Below are 16,182 nucleotides of genomic sequence, written 5' to 3' on the forward strand. Positions count from 1 at the left end.
GCCCAGGAGTTGGCAGTGGGTGGTGATGACCAGCTGTCTTACACTGCTTAAGTAGGGACAGCTAGCACAGATAGCCCTCATGTAGCTTTGTGCGAAATTCCAAATTCCAAGAACTGATTGATTTTGAGAAGAGTTTGTAACAGCCCTTTCTGATACCGAATATTCATACACTTACGTCATGAATTTAAGATTTAGGACTTGCAAGACAGGAATATCCCTTGTGCTTAATGCTATTGGAAAACAAGGGAATATGAATGAACCTGAAGCATCTGAAAAAAACTTGCAACAAATTGTACCCCTGCTGTAGCAAACAAAGTGCATCTTGTAGCAGGTAAGAAGTCACAAACACAAAGGACTGTGTTAAAGCTCCCCACATAGCTCAACAACGGTATGCAATTTAACTTAGAAGAATCATCTGAAAACAAAACAACAGAAAACATTAAAGGTTCATCAAAATAGGGCTTCCAGTTTTGCCAAGTGTTCAATTATTGCATATCCAAATAGCTGGAAAATAAAAATACACTGCTTAAGTTGCCAGATGCAGCACCTAGGGATTTCTCTGCCATCAGATTGTTGAAACAGTTTCTGGGAAACTGTCTTTCTCGTGTAGTATATGAAAGTATTGGTTTGTAAGTGGCAGCTTTATGACAGAGCTTTTTGCAATGGAAGCCATACTACATGGATATTCTAAAGAGGCACAGTTGTCAAGAACAGAGACAAATGTGGCAATTTGTACTGTAATGACATATTGAGGTTCCAAAACCATATTAATATGACATTCTCAACCTCTGCAGATAGTTCATTATTTAGTAGAAAACAACAATTTTAGCAGAGAATAAACCTTGTATAGAAACAGAGAAAAATTCACAATTTCTTAAAATAACCTTGATAGGTTAAAATATCACAAGTCTAATGTACTTTTCAGACTTTAACATACAGTATTTATAAAGTACAGTGTTGTCCTTGACATTATCATGACAGCTTTCTAATAATCAAAAGTTTTAGATACACTATAGGATTAATTATTGGTGACTGTTGGTTGTTTTTAATGTTGTAACAATGGTAATCATGACAAGTTATGCACGCTTTTTCAGGAACCTCCATCTGAATCAGAAGTGACTCAACTACTTAATGCTCTAGGGATGGCAGCAGAAGCATCAGGAGATAGTGGAGATGCCACTGGACTGTTTAATTTAATGCACAGTGTTATGCAAAACCTGTTATCTAGAGATTTACTCTACCCTGCTCTACAAGATGTCATAAAGAAGGTAAAGAGTAAAATTAGAATTCTAACATACATCAGTTGATCTATAGACTGAAAAAAACAAGTGTTTATTTTATATGTATTAAATGTACAAAGTAGAAACAGTAAAACTTGCTTGAAGAGTATGGAATATATGTCATTCTTGCTGGCAGCATTTTTTGCTTCATAAAAGTATGTGTAAGGTGTTTTATACACAACAAATAGTGTTTACCTAATTAATAGTTAATTATTAAATATTACAGTAATTAAAAAATGTTGAGAAGAATGTTATATATAAGACCTTTTAAATTATTAAAGTATAAATATGTATAATATTACCCGAGTATTGTTAAAATGACAAATGAAGTAAGAAATGAGTAAATAAAATCATTCATGGATATCATTGTAATATTTTTAGACAGTCCTATGTAATTACTACAGTTATGATAGAAAATGTTCTTACCCCTGCTTCATGAGTAGTTTTTTCCTCAAAATTTAAGTATCATGATTAGGATAATGAAAGTATAGTATATTATAAATATTTTTACATAAATTTTTTTAGGAAATTTTACAACAAATAAGCTGTTTATAAACAAATAACCAAATGTAGGCAGGGCAGAAAGTGTTTGTGCATATACTTTAATGGTCAGTTGTGTAGCCTTTCAGGTGAATTACTTGGCACAATCTCTCCTCATAGCCCTCCATGATCGTTTGACAGTACAGGACTGGTATTTTCTTCCATTCTTCTTTACAGAATGCCTTCAACTCTTGCAAGTTTTTTGGATGACACTGATGAACCCTGGTCTTCAACTCATGCCAAACGTTTTCAATTGGGTTGAGATCAGGTGACTGCGATGGCCACTCCAGAACACTTATATGGTTCCTTTGCAACTAGGATTGCACATATTTCGAGGTGTGTTTAGGGTCATTGTCGTGCTGGAAGATCCAACAATGCCCAAGTTGCAAGTTCTGAGCATCATTTTTGATATTAGTGCCTGATATGTCAACGTACTCTCTTTTTTCATGATTCTGTGTGTGAGGTGAAGGCTGTCTACACCAGAAGAGCTGAAGGAACCCCATAGTATGATCGAGCCACTTCCGTGTTTAACTGTAGGGACGGTGTTCTTTGGAAGATTTCGTTTCCCCTTCTTACGGAAAATATTGCGAACATCATTGTGGCCGAAAAGCTCGATTTTAGTCTCATCTGACCAAAGAATACTCTTTCAGTAGGTAAAGGATTTATCTATATGCTTTCTTACATACCTCAATCATGCTTCTAAATGAACAGGCTTTAAATATGGAGTTCTACAACGACAGCATACTTTGAACCTAGAAGAGCATAATATGTTTGTAACTGTAGAAGTGCTAACTTCAACCCCAATCTCTGTATGTCATTATGAGTTAAACGAGGGTTTCCACCAACTTCTCTGAGAAACTTCCTCTTGGTTCTTTCTGGAATTTTGGTGGGGTGTCCGGAATGAGGGAGGTTAGCAGTTGATCCTGTAAGCTTAAACTTGGCAATTATACTTTGAACAGTAGATTTCGGCTCATTAAGTTGTGTAGCAATACCGGAAAGAGACACACAAGACTTGTATTTTACAATAATTCGGTGTTTTAAATCACTGGACAGTTGTTTCCTGTTCGCCATGATGACCAAGCAGATAATGACGGAGACGGCGCTAAATTGCCGGAAGTAAATTTTTTGCTGGCTAAATTCCAATAATTATTAACCCAGTGTCTAGTTCTGGAATGGTATAATGTAGTTTATTCACGAAACTAAACAAAATATTTACGGGAATATCAGTTATTTCACACGTTCTGAAATGTACGAACACTTTCTGCTCCTCCTATTTTTGGTTATTTGTTTATAAACAATTTATTTGTCATTTAATTTACATAAAAAATTATGTAGATGTGTGTTAGTATAATATTTATAATATATCATACATGTATTAGCCTAATCGTGATACTTTTTAAGTTATGAGCAAAAAACAACTCGGGACACAGGGACATGAACATTTTCTGTCGTAACTGTATTTAATCCTATCTCCTGTGGTGATGAGTCAATGGACATCACATTTGTAGACTTGAATTTAAACTTTTATTGAACTTCTATCTTACAAATGTATATCATTAAGTTTGGTATCAAATTGTAGATTGTAATTCTAACTTTAGTATGATCCATTAGATAATTTCTTAATTTAGAAGTAAATATTTAAAAATAAATCCTAAAAATCAATTTTTATATGTCATGTGGTATATTGAATGCAGCACTGGTCAAATTAGATGTTTGTGATATCCAAATAGAAAATCTGTAGTTTCTTACAAATAAGAAACTTAAATCAACTATATTGACAAGCTAGGATATCAAATCAGAACCTCCTTTATTTTCTGTTTGCTGAAAAATTGTAACATGTACTGAACAAACACAGTGGTCCAGCCCATCTATTTTCAGTTTGGGGAAGACATGCTTACATACACTTACTTATGCCTGCAACATGTTAATAACCAACTTAAAGCTCAAAATGTCCTAGTGGCTTTCTTAGCATAACTGAAGCATTCTGCTTGGATTTGAAAAATAAGATGAAATTTCATATCTCTTGAGACCCAAAACACCTTAATTACTAAGTTTAATAAATAATTGTAGAATTCTATGGTATTGATTTAGTAATTTATGATTTTTGGTAATTTCAAAATGTATGTATAAAACTTAAAAAATTATTGTTTCACATTGTCCGTGTGCAAATTTCAATAAGGCCTAGTAACATACAGCAAACAAGTTCAAATTGCAAAAGTAGAACAGATAATTATTTTCTATAATTCTTCATTGGTGTTCTATGTTTTAAGAAAAATAACTGAAATTTAGTAACATATTTTAAACAATAATTATAATGTATTAAAAGTAAAATGTGACTGTATTTTACAAAATGCTGGACCACTAAAACACAGCAAAGACAGGTTGCTTTGTAAAGATTTTGTTTTATACTCTTGGATACAGTGACATCAGTGCATGTGTGCCACATCATTACACAAAAATGTTAACCAGGCACAACTGGAAAGTCAATATAATAAAAATAATAAACATGTAATTTTATGAAATATAAGCCACTTAAACTAAACATACAGGTTTTCATGTTGTAGTGTGTTGTCATTGTAAAATGAAAAAAGTAGTATATTTATATTTATTTCCTTTATTATTATCATTATTATTTTTTCTTCTTCATGTTATAAAGTTGGTCAAATTGAACCAACTTGTACAGAGATGCATACAGTAGGGAAGATAACATATAAAATATAACGTTTTCTAAATAAATTTGATGGTTATCTGGAGGTTATAAAGATTTTGAATGTAGAATTAAAAAGTGTTATAATTCATAAAAGTATTTTTAATCTTACAATAAAAAATTTGCATGGTGGATAGTCAACATTCTGAAAAAAATATATATCCCAGAAAATGTTTAATTAAAAACTCTTATGAATTAATTTATAAGCCTGATATTTATATACAAAAGCCTTGTAAAGTACACCAGTAACCTGAAAATGTTTGTAAAAGTATGTGTACAGCACCAAAAATTATTACTCTTTCAGATATTTTCATGGTTATGGGGTGGGTGAATTGTACCCAGCCTGTAAAGGAAGGGTTAAAGATCAACTTTTTCCTTTTACTAGTTTTAAATTAGCAAGATAACTTTACATATTGTACACAGTTAAGACTACTAAGTTATTTATTTAGTTATTTGCTGCTGTTGATTAATCTTATGCCAAAATTGCCATTTTTAAACCCCTTCTGTACATGTTTACTGAGTTACATTCAAAATGTAATTAAACTACTTTAATAAGAATATATTTTAATGAAATAACTTTTATTAAGTATGTTTTAACTTGAATTTTTATACTGTCTGCATTTTACTCCTTTCTTTTGAAAGGAAGCATTTAACACAGCAATTAAAACTGCAGGTTTTACTGTCACATGGTCTACTTGTTACAAGACTGAACTTTATGGGACATTACATATGATCTGTGAAAACAGAATAAAGACTGTTGGCATATGACATACAAGGTCAAATTGACATTCCGTCTATCTTTCATTAGCATCTTGAAAGTTTCCAAGAATTTCTCAGTGGGGGTTTCACATAATAATATTTCTAAGCTTAAAGTCAGCCATGCTTACTTGCAAGGTCAAAGCTGTGATGCTAGGTGACAGTTTGAAGTTGAATGACATGCTCATAAACAATAAAAAAAAAAAAAGAGGAAGTTTCACACTGTTCTGTTATAGCTTGCAGAAACTTCTACAATTAGATGGATTTGTAGCATGAGATAGAAAAGAATATTAGTCTCTTGTTCTCTTGAACCAAGTGTTTGGCAAGTGTTCCTTGCTGTATATGTATTATTTTGCTAAACAGTTAATTACATTTAGATGTTATGAATACATTTAAATTAGTTATGTGTTATTTGTGTTTATAAATGTGTATTTGAAGTTTTTTGTGTGATTGTATACATTTAACTCAGTGTAGTTTGACTTGTGGAAGTGGTGTAATTCATGAGTAAAGGCCTTAGTGAAAGAGTTTATAGATGACCTTTGCTCTGTAGTAAGTGTTAGAACCATAAAGCCATGTTAGTAGGAACAGGTTAGCATGCCTGCTTCAAGAATAGAAAACAAAGAATTGGAAAAGAAAATTAAAAAAAAATAGTGGAAAGACATGAAATTATGCATAAGGAAAAAAAATTACAAAACAGTCTATAAATATTTAAAAGGTATGTACATATTTCCATTTCTTAAATTTGATCATTTCATTGCATTCTACATTGATAATACTCAGGGTTAATGATATAATAGAAAACATGAAAATAAAATATAAATATTTACTTTAAAAAAACATTTGATATTCATTGTAGGAGGTTTTAGAGAATATGCAAATGGAATTTAAAAACTGTGAGAAAATATTTATCATTTTTATACTTGAAATAAAAATCATGTTGCGCGAGAACTATTCTGTTTGAGTGCATATAGCTGCATTAAATAACGATTGTTTTATTATAAATAGTAGAAAAATTGAAATTAAATGTCTTATTTTTCTAAAACAGCATGATCTTAGGATGTTGCAAGACAAATTTAAAACTTTTATCGATAAGTTTCATTTTGATAAAGAACTTTCACAAGAGTTGTATATGTAAATTGATTGTAGTTATACAGTTAACAGGCAAATTGACTTCTGACATAATAACTTCCTTTCATAACTAGCTTTTCCTTGGTCACTGCTGCCTCTTTTCACATGCACTAGCCTTGAGACTGCCACCCATTCTTGTGTTTCCACATCATATTGTTACATTGTGCAGTTGGCTTTCTCTATACTCATTCTTCAATAAGCACTTTTCCACTTTGGCCCTTATCTGTTATGATGTCTTTTTTACTTGTACATGAGTTTTCTCAACATTAACATTTAGTTTAAATATCTAAAAACTTCCTATTGTGGAAATGTTTGATTTTTAGTTTGAAATAAATCTGCATCTGCAGACTTTGTGGCTCTTATTTTCCACAACATGAACTTCTCAGAAATTATCATTTCCACATTGTCTGGTGTTGAAAATCTGGTTTTTGTTCACTTTAAACAGACCACCACAATGTATCTCAAGATAGCTTATGTGAGTATTAAAACTTTTATTAAAATGAAGTAGAGAACAACGTTTCGACCTTCCTAGTTAACCTGAAGATGACCTAAGAAGGTCAACACGTTGTTTTCTACTTTATTTTAATAAAATTTTAGTACTCATACCAGCTGCTTTGAGATGCATTTATACTTCAAATGGGTTTCTCAACATCACAGACCACCACAGTGATGTCAGGTGCTTCTTTATCTATCAGGGGACATGACAGCTACTTTGATCTTTTTCAGGCCTTGACACAGATTTCTCCTAGAATTTTTGTTTGTGGTGGCATAGAATTTAGACGGTCTTTCCTACCACCTAAATTTCCAAACAATTCTTTCAGTGCAAACATGAATGTATCTCAACATTCTACATTTTCTGTGACTTTTCTTATTAGGTATGTTATCTTTACTTACTCTCTTCCATTTCCTATTTTGTACTTTCCCTTCTTTTTTCTCCAGATATCAAATTCCATGGAGAAAAATATATTTTTTTAACTTTTTTCTGGTGCCAGTATGGCTGGACTTCCAAACTCTGAAGTCTTTTTTTTTTTTTTAAGTGTGGGATTCTGATCCATTGTCCCATGTTAGTCTTTCTCAATCCCAGTTATCCTACATTTGCCTTATCTTCATTACCCTTTCATGTTATCTATCCCACATCTATCCCAATTTTAAACATTTTAACATTTACCTGAGGATTTTTTGACAGACATTTGTTCCCTTCTTTCTTCTACATTAGGAATTCTTCATTCTTGGCCTTGTCCCTTCTTATTTGGTTAATTTGTTGCTAGGATGCCCTTCTTGCTCAAATATATTTACCTCCCTCTTATTTCAAGGACCATGTGTTGGTTGTTTCCTCTGCCAGTGAGTGTTTGGTGGTGTATCCAAGTCTGCCATTATTTTTTCCTTGACTACTCTTTTTTGCCATCTAAACTTCTTTTCTTTCAATTATGGTTTGCCAATTCTATCAACTTGTTTGTGCTCCCTTTTTTCCATCTGTTTTCTTCCAATGCCTGTAAGTTTCAATGCCAGCAGTTTAAATTTGTACATCTATAAATTCCTTCTATGGACAACTGTTGGGTGTTACAAGTTCTATTAGTAAGCTGTACCCTTTGTTTTCCATTCCTTCTTCCTTTCCTCTTATACTTGTTCCTTCCCTTCCTCCAGGAGATCCTGTGTCTTGCTGGCATCTCTCTCTGGCAGTTTATAAAAACCCATTGCTTTCTTCAGTTTGTTGACATATTCTCCACATTTATAAAGATAATATGTTTACAAGCCACATATGTAGCACCTTGTTAAATGCTTTTTGAAAATCCAGATACACCAAATCTACACTCTTAACCTCATCTGCATAAGCAGTAACCTTTTCAAAAAATGTCAACAGACTTTTAAAGCAAGACTTTCCCTCAATGAAACCATGTTTATTATCCTATAAAATTCTAAACTTTATTATGTGGCTTTACAAAACATCTTCTATCATACTTTCCAAAACTTTTTCCACAACTGATGCAAGAATAATGGGCTTATAACTACTGGGATGATTTTGTAATCTCCCTTAAAAAGAAGAGTGGTGAGCTAACTTCCAGTCCTTTCCACTTTTTCTTAACAAGCTCAGGATTAATGCAGTCATCTTGTTCATTTTTGTTTTCATTTGTCAACTGTTTAAGATATGAAATGCTGCTTAAACTTTCATTAGTAAAAACTGAAGAAAAGCAGAACTTAATAACCCAGACAATCTCATAATCATCAGATATTAGCCTTCTTTTATCATCTTTCAAGAGTCCTATTTTAATGTTTTGTTTATTTTTAATATTTTCAGCCAACCTTTTCTCACATATCCTTTTTGGTGACCAAACTTCCTGTTTCACCAACTGTCTTGATCATCTATAATTTTAGGCCTGGCATGACCAGATGGTTGAGGCATTTGACTCGTATTCTGAGGGTTGCAGGTTTGAATCCCTGCCACACCAAACATGCTTACCCTTTCAGCCATGGGGGCATTATAATGTGATGGTGAATCCCACTAGTTGTTGGTAAGAGAGTAGCCTAAGAGTTGGCGGTGGGTGGTGATGACTAGCTGGTTCCCCTCTAGTCTCACACTGCTAAATTAGGGACGGCTAGTGCAGATAGCCCTCGTGTAACTTTGCACAAAATTCATATACAAACAAGCAAAAAAAAAACTATAGTTTTCTGAATTTTTCATCGTGCCAGTTAATACAAAGTCCTTAAATTTGTGATGCTTTTTTTAATTTTATATCATATAACCTTTGCCAAACAACCTGTTTTTTTTACTTGCAGCCAGTTTTGTTTTTATAAAGAATGTGATTAACTAGAGTATTTACAAATTCATCTTTAAACATTTCCCACATTTGATCAATGTTTTCTAAATAACTGCACAATTCACAGCATTATTTCTTATCTCCATTTGCAGCAAAACGTTAAACCTAATAGAGCAGTGATCAGTTACACCCATATGTTCCTCAGTTTTTACCCTCTCAACCATTTCTATATGTGAAGTTAACAATAAACCTAAAATATCATTGTTTCTAGTAGGTTTCATGGCTGATGAATGAAGAAAGCCATATTGTAATATTTCCAAAACTTTTCTTCCTCATGGTTTGATTAGCATTTCTCTATCTATATGCTTGAAATTATGATCATTCATAATTATGACTTTTAACAATGGAAATCTTAATTTCAGTATAAAATTTCTCACAAATTTCATCAGTATCACTTGGTGGTCTGTAACAAATTCCCACTAAGAGTCTTTTCCCTTTATATCAGCTAATAGAAACTCAAATAAATTTATTTTGTTGCTATTATCTTTGATATCTTCAATGTCAATAGGATATAACATCTTGCGTATAAAACCACTCCAGTATAATGCCATTTTTATTCATATACTATGATAATTAAGTACCTTAAATCAGTCTTTAATGTAACTCAGTAAAACTTTGTCACATTCACAGATGAGGATGTCCATAGCAGAAGGGTTAAATACCCATGTAGTTTAATTAACATAATTCTTTTAGAAAGATGACCTTGACACATGGTTCATGCCAAAACAGTTATGGAGTAATTATAATTCTATTTTTCCATTACAGTTTTTGGGCTATATTTAAATCTGTTATATAATTTTTAATTTAATACATTTTGCAATATGTACTATTAGATATTTTAAAAATCACATAAAGAAACCTTTATACTGAAATGTAATAAACATTTGTAAAAAAATATTCTAGGTAAATACAACACTTACTATTTTTTATTTTTTTGGAATATTATGACAGCAGTATTTCAGGTGCCAAGTGCACATCAAATTGAAAATTTAAGTAAAAAATAATTCTAACTCAGTTTCAAAATTTTTTACTGAAGCATATATAAGAATTGATAATTTGTGAATTTGTAAAAATGTGTAGTTTGTAAAGAAAAGTTTTGAAAATGTTCAAAGTTACATTTTTGAGCAGTTTTTTTTATATAAGTAACATTTATAGATTTTTTTAAATGTCTTTTGCCCAACTCAGTGCATAGGTTTATAGCTGTGAAGAAATTATTATATCTTGAGAATATAATTATCATTACCTTACCCATAAAAAGTTTATAAATAACTAATACGTTGGTAAATAAATTGATCAGTGGATTTAAATTCTAACCATTCTGAAAGAAATTTGCTTAAAAAGGTTTTTCTCACACATCAGAAGTACATTTAATAAAATTGCAGTTCTAGTATGCAAAAAATTATACACATAGAAATACATAGTAATTACATTTGTTGAAGAATATTAGGTTTTGTTAGTGTCTACAATCATCAAGAACTATAAACCTAAATTAGCAGAGTTAGATTTGCCATTGCAAATATTACTTTCTTTTTGTTCATTTTTTGAAATGGAATGAAAATATTTTTAATCCAATAATACTTTTCTGTAGTATCCAGATTGGCTTGCTGAGAAGAAGGATTCACTTGAAGAACAACAGTATGAAAAATACAAGCGTCAGCTAGAAATTATGAAACAGGTTTGTCAAGAGTTTGAAGCAGAAAAAGGTGACGACAGTTCTGAGATAAGAAAAGCACGATTTGACAGAATTTTGGCTCTTATGCATAAGGTAATATTGTAATTTTTTATATCCTGTATATACCTATGTATAAGTCAATAACTAAATTTAAGTAAATAAGAGAGATGTACAGATATCCTGTGTGTAAGTGAAGGGGAGAGTTTAAAGGCAAAAACTTGACTTTAGAATAAATATTTTATTTTAGATACATTTTTTTTCTTGAATTTGCAAGAGAATTAGAATATTCAAACTTTTTCCATATTTTCTGTACACAATCCTAATCAATAATCTAAAGCTGTTATTTGTAAATAACTTTGTGCAGTAGAGTGTTTACTTTTTTTTATTTTTATAGAAAACAACCAAAAGGTGATGATTCCAGTAAGATTCATTACCTCCACTCATGTATGGCTGTTCTCATTCAGTGATAACCTGTATGTGAGAAGTCAAGACACTTGATTCACAATCTGAGGGTCATGGGTTCGAATCCCCATCAACTTAAACATGCTTGCCTTTTCAATCATGGCAAAGTTATAACGTAAAGGTCAATTTCCCTATTTGCTGGTAAAAGAGTAGCCCAAGAGTTGGCAGTGGATGGTGATGACTAGCTGCCTTCCCTCTAGTCTTACACTGCTAAATTAGAAACAGTAGTTAGCTTTTGTGTAGGTTTGCACTAAATTCAAAACAAACCAAAGTTATATGAGAAAATTCTCATGCTACAAGTCTTTAACTCAATGATAAACATGGTTCAACTGCATCTAACATTTAAATCATCATGCAACAACCCTTCTCCTGTTGTAATGTTACCTATCCTTCTGATGCATGTGACAACCTTTATTCAATTTTACTGAACTATTACCTCTTTTTTATGCAGTTTAGTGCAGATGTTTCTTAGTTGTGCTCTTTTTACATGTTCATTTGTGTGTGTGTGTGTAGTATTGTTTATTCTTAATTTATTTGTATACAACAGTTATTTTTGTCTGTGGTAGTTTGCTGTGATAACATACATTTGTTTATTTATTTTTTTCTTATATTATTCAATTTTTCACAGTTTAAGATGTTTGTGTTTTACAATTGCTGACATTATTACTGCTGCTTTGAATGCATTTATTGACTTCAGGTCTGAAGGTCTCAACTGACAAATTTAGGCTGTCATTCATCATGAGATTGATCATTATATAAGGCTTCCTTTTTCTCACAATAATGTTCCTTCATTTTCCAAACATGTTTATGATGAGGAAAATTTTGACAAGATGTTTCTTCCTTCTACCTATGCTATGTCTTTCCATGCATCTCCTATGAAATCTACTACACCTAACTTTGCCTTTTTGCATATGCTTTTTCAGATGTGTTCTGTTTTCACAATTTTAGTGCAATACTGTTTTAAGATGACACCCATCATTAGAGTTCCTTGCTTTTCTTCCTTCCCCAACTGATATCAATATTTGTGCTGAGCATTTCATTTCTCATTTGAAGACTGGTATTAACATGCCTTATCCTCCATGGACTTTTTTACCTTAATGCTTTGGCTGATCAACTTTTTCTTAAATCCAGCAATTAGAGTCACTTTTGTTCATGTTGAAGGCTGTCTATGACAGTTCTGTCCATTTGTCCCATGTCCACCTTCTCACCTTCATCTTACTTTTAGAGCTTTTTTGGAGTACTTTTCCAATATACATCTCTTTTCTGAGGCAATCCACTGATTCCATGAGAGTTTTTCAAGGATTACACTTTCTCTTCTTAGTCCTCATTATCCTTTCTGATCATACCCTTTCACAGGTAGTTTTGATGCTGTTGGGTTCTTACTGGTAAGGACTCTTTTTTCACAGGTTCATCTATAATCCTATTATCTTTGTAACTTATTGAAGGCTCCTTTTCTTCATCTGTTTGTTTTTGGAGATTTTCCAGTTTTTGTATTCATATGCTGACTCTGCAATTTAGCACTTTTGGTTTTTGTGGGAGTCTAACCTTTGTTTTCTATTGTTAAGTCAGTTTGCCTCCTATGTTCATCTCCCATTATCTTCACTGGTTGCATTTCATTCTTGCTGGCACTGTTGCCGTCCTTCAAACTTGAGTGCTTTTGTGACAGGATAGATTATCAGTTTATCCATGTTTTTCCTTACAAAGGCGTGTCTCATTGAGAAATTGGATCCAGCTAAGTAGGGAGTTTTTCCTGTACAGGTTTTCTTATATTTCAAATATGTGCTATACAGCCACAATGTATATCCATAGCCTATAATGTACACTGTTGAGATGGAGTGTTCCACAAGATTGATAGTAGTTTTTTCTTTATAATATAATTGCTTTATTAATGTGTTCATTTCTGACTGTACTAACCCATCGACAGACTTAAGTAAAGCAGAAAGAGATAGCTGGTCACCTGTTGCACTGTCTCCAATGTTGGCATTACTTTGGACTCTTCATCTCATTTTATCTTCTTTGTTCTTCAAGTGGAGTATGGGAGTCCTTGTCACTTCCCAGTTCCAAACTGCTGGAGTGGACTGTCAAGGAGTCCTAGTGGTGCATTTTCTCTCCCAACAGGGATCACATTTCATGGGTGTTCTTCACATGCTTTTGGAGGATACTTTATTTCTTTTTTCTTTGCCAAAAGCCTGATAGATGGAAGTATTCTTTATGACTTAAGGACAATAAGGAATGGTAATAATGAGGTATAATTTTGAATTTTAATTCCATTATATTTTTTCTGGTTTATATTAAGTTCATTATTGTTTTGTAATGCTGATTTTAGTTAATGAATAATTAATGTATTGCATAGCGTTAAATATATATAAATATATGTCCTACACATTACCAAAGAGTAAAGAACAATGTTGTTTTTGGACTGATAATTATCACATTGTTTCATTATCCTTGTATTCCTCACAAAAAATCATAAAGATTTCGTCTAGACAATATACAATTTATTTATTAATACTTTGTCATTTTCTTTTTTAGATGCAAGACTGTGGACATCCACCAAAAGAAATTATAGGTGAAATTGTAAGTGAATGAAAACAACTTTATTAAATGCTTAAATGATTTTAGATATTAAGAAAGTCTGATATGTCTTTTGTAGTTATACAAATAGTGATCTGATTTCCTAATAAGTTTTCATCTGACAAAATCAGATGGATTGTCTGAACTGTACACTTCTTGTATGCCACTAAGGTTACTATTACTGCAAACAACAACATGTAATTCTAGCCTATGCTTTACTAATGCTGTACCTAGAACAAAGTTAATGAAAATGGAGATAGGTTAATGAATGTTTTTTTATTATTTCCTTGTATATTAGTATGTATGTTTCAGTTTATACAGTTTGTAGGTTTATAAAATTAATAGCCATGCAGGTGGTATTTGGCTTACAGTGTGCACACAATAAACAAATAGGCAAGGACCAGCCACGGTGTGTTATTCGTTGGTTTTAACTAATCAAAAAGTAACAGTTCTTGACCATTGAATGATGTTGATATTAATCATAACATTGTTCATTAGCAAAAGTATTCAAAAGAAGTTTTAGAAAAACTTTACCTGTTAAATTATCATTGGTGAAACAGAAGTCCCTCTAGTGCCAGTACCTGTACAGATGTTATTTAATTAAATACAGTAGTTGTCCCTCGTGATATCTAGTACGAGAGACTGGTAATTCCTAATTTATTTTAAGTGTAATTTACAAGTATGAAGTGGGAAGACATCACTTTAATATCTGTTAATTTATCAGAAACATCTATACTGTTTACCTATCTGTGTAAATTGAAAATAATTCTATATTTTTTAACATAGTCCATTCCAATTCAAGGAATAAAACTTTTAATGTAGTGTTTTTTTCTTTTCTTCCCAGAGTCCTATGTTAGAGTTTGATGAGCAAGGAAATATTAAGATGCCTGAACTTCCAAATCAAAACTGTTGTATAATGTAATAGGTTGTGACATGTTTAAATGTGATGAGATATTAGATAATCATATTTACACTCTTGGATAAAGTTGTTTTATCTTCATACATTTTTGTCTGTTGCTGTTTACAGATGACTGTAAATGTTTTCAGCCATTACTCATTCATACATTAAAATCTCCAAATGAAATTATTATCAAGTCTGTAAACTTGTAGTGTTATGATCATAACACCAAATATTGTAAAAGAGAAAAACAATGATACATATATCTTATGGCAGTGTAATTGTGAAAGAAATATACTCACAATTTGAAGTTAGTATTAATTCAGTTTTCAAATGTAGTAAAAAACTTGTTCATTAACAAGCACATGCATTTAGCTTGGGTTGTGTGTCCTTTTATTGTACAATTGCCTCATGGTATGACTTTAATAAACTTTTGTTGAATTTCTTTGTTATAATTTATGCTTACCAATTATTTCCTGTATTCTTTGAACTAATACCAATTTCTTGGTATTGAAGCTATAAATTATTTCTTGTTTATGTACCAAAGGGATTGCAAAGACTGAAATGCTTTTGTTTTATCAAATTGAAAAAAAATATATATATATTTTTAAAAGAAAGGTCAGTTTTCCTTAATTAACACATATTTATTTATTTATTTCCTTATGTCTCATGTTATCACCATTAAAACTCTACCACTAGTAACTACAATAATCTATACACTAAAATGCATAATTCCTTTAACAAGAGCACTATAACTGTGTAAAACAATTTACTGTTTTGTTGTTTTTTTAATACTTTGGTTAAGTTTTTTTTCCTGGTTTAACTTTTCTTTTTAATCCTTATTCTTAGTGATTTTACTTCATTTATTTTTGAACTTTTTGAAAACTTACATGGATGCATTTAGAGTTTATAACAGAGAAAAAACAGTGAAGTCTATATGTGAGTACTGTTTTTATGCTATGTCTGCCTTACCCCAAGCATTAAGAGGAAATGAAACATTGCTAGTACCATTATTCCATAATATTCAAGGTCTAAATGTTTTGAAAATATGTTCATGAAAACAAAATTGCTATTCAGAACCATACAAGTTTCCTGAACGTAAAAGGTCAGCATTTGCAAGCACATGCAGTGTGTCTTTTTTCCCCCCTTGTCTACTTGATTTAACAAGATTCTTAGTACCCAGTTTATTTTAAGTGGCTGTTAGTCAAGGTTAAAAGGGAGAAATAAACTACAACATATATTTTAGAGGAATAGACAGTATTAACTTATGTAGGAGCATCCTAAAATGTGGCCTTACATATACAGAACAGTTAGCTTGTTCATAATTAAATCTATTCACACACAAAAAA

General features: G+C 31.6%; 1 protein-coding gene across 1 annotated transcript in view; it reads left to right on the plus strand.

The window, feature by feature from the left end:
- Pex19 (peroxisomal biogenesis factor 19) overlaps positions 1–15,288 on the plus strand; it is a 46,706-nt gene extending 31,418 nt beyond the window's left edge. The window contains exons 5-8 of the mRNA XM_076454217.1: positions 1,095–1,268; positions 10,816–10,992; positions 13,894–13,938; positions 14,780–15,288. Coding sequence (XP_076310332.1) covers positions 1,095–1,268; positions 10,816–10,992; positions 13,894–13,938; positions 14,780–14,857 — 474 coding nt within the window. The 3' untranslated portion in view covers positions 14,858–15,288. The remainder of the gene's footprint in view (positions 1–1,094; positions 1,269–10,815; positions 10,993–13,893; positions 13,939–14,779) is intronic.
- Positions 15,289–16,182: the final 894 nt, after the last annotated feature.

Source organism: Tachypleus tridentatus, chromosome 9 (assembly GCF_004210375.1).
Source record: "Tachypleus tridentatus isolate NWPU-2018 chromosome 9, ASM421037v1, whole genome shotgun sequence".
Lineage (NCBI taxonomy): Eukaryota > Metazoa > Arthropoda > Merostomata > Xiphosura > Limulidae > Tachypleus > Tachypleus tridentatus.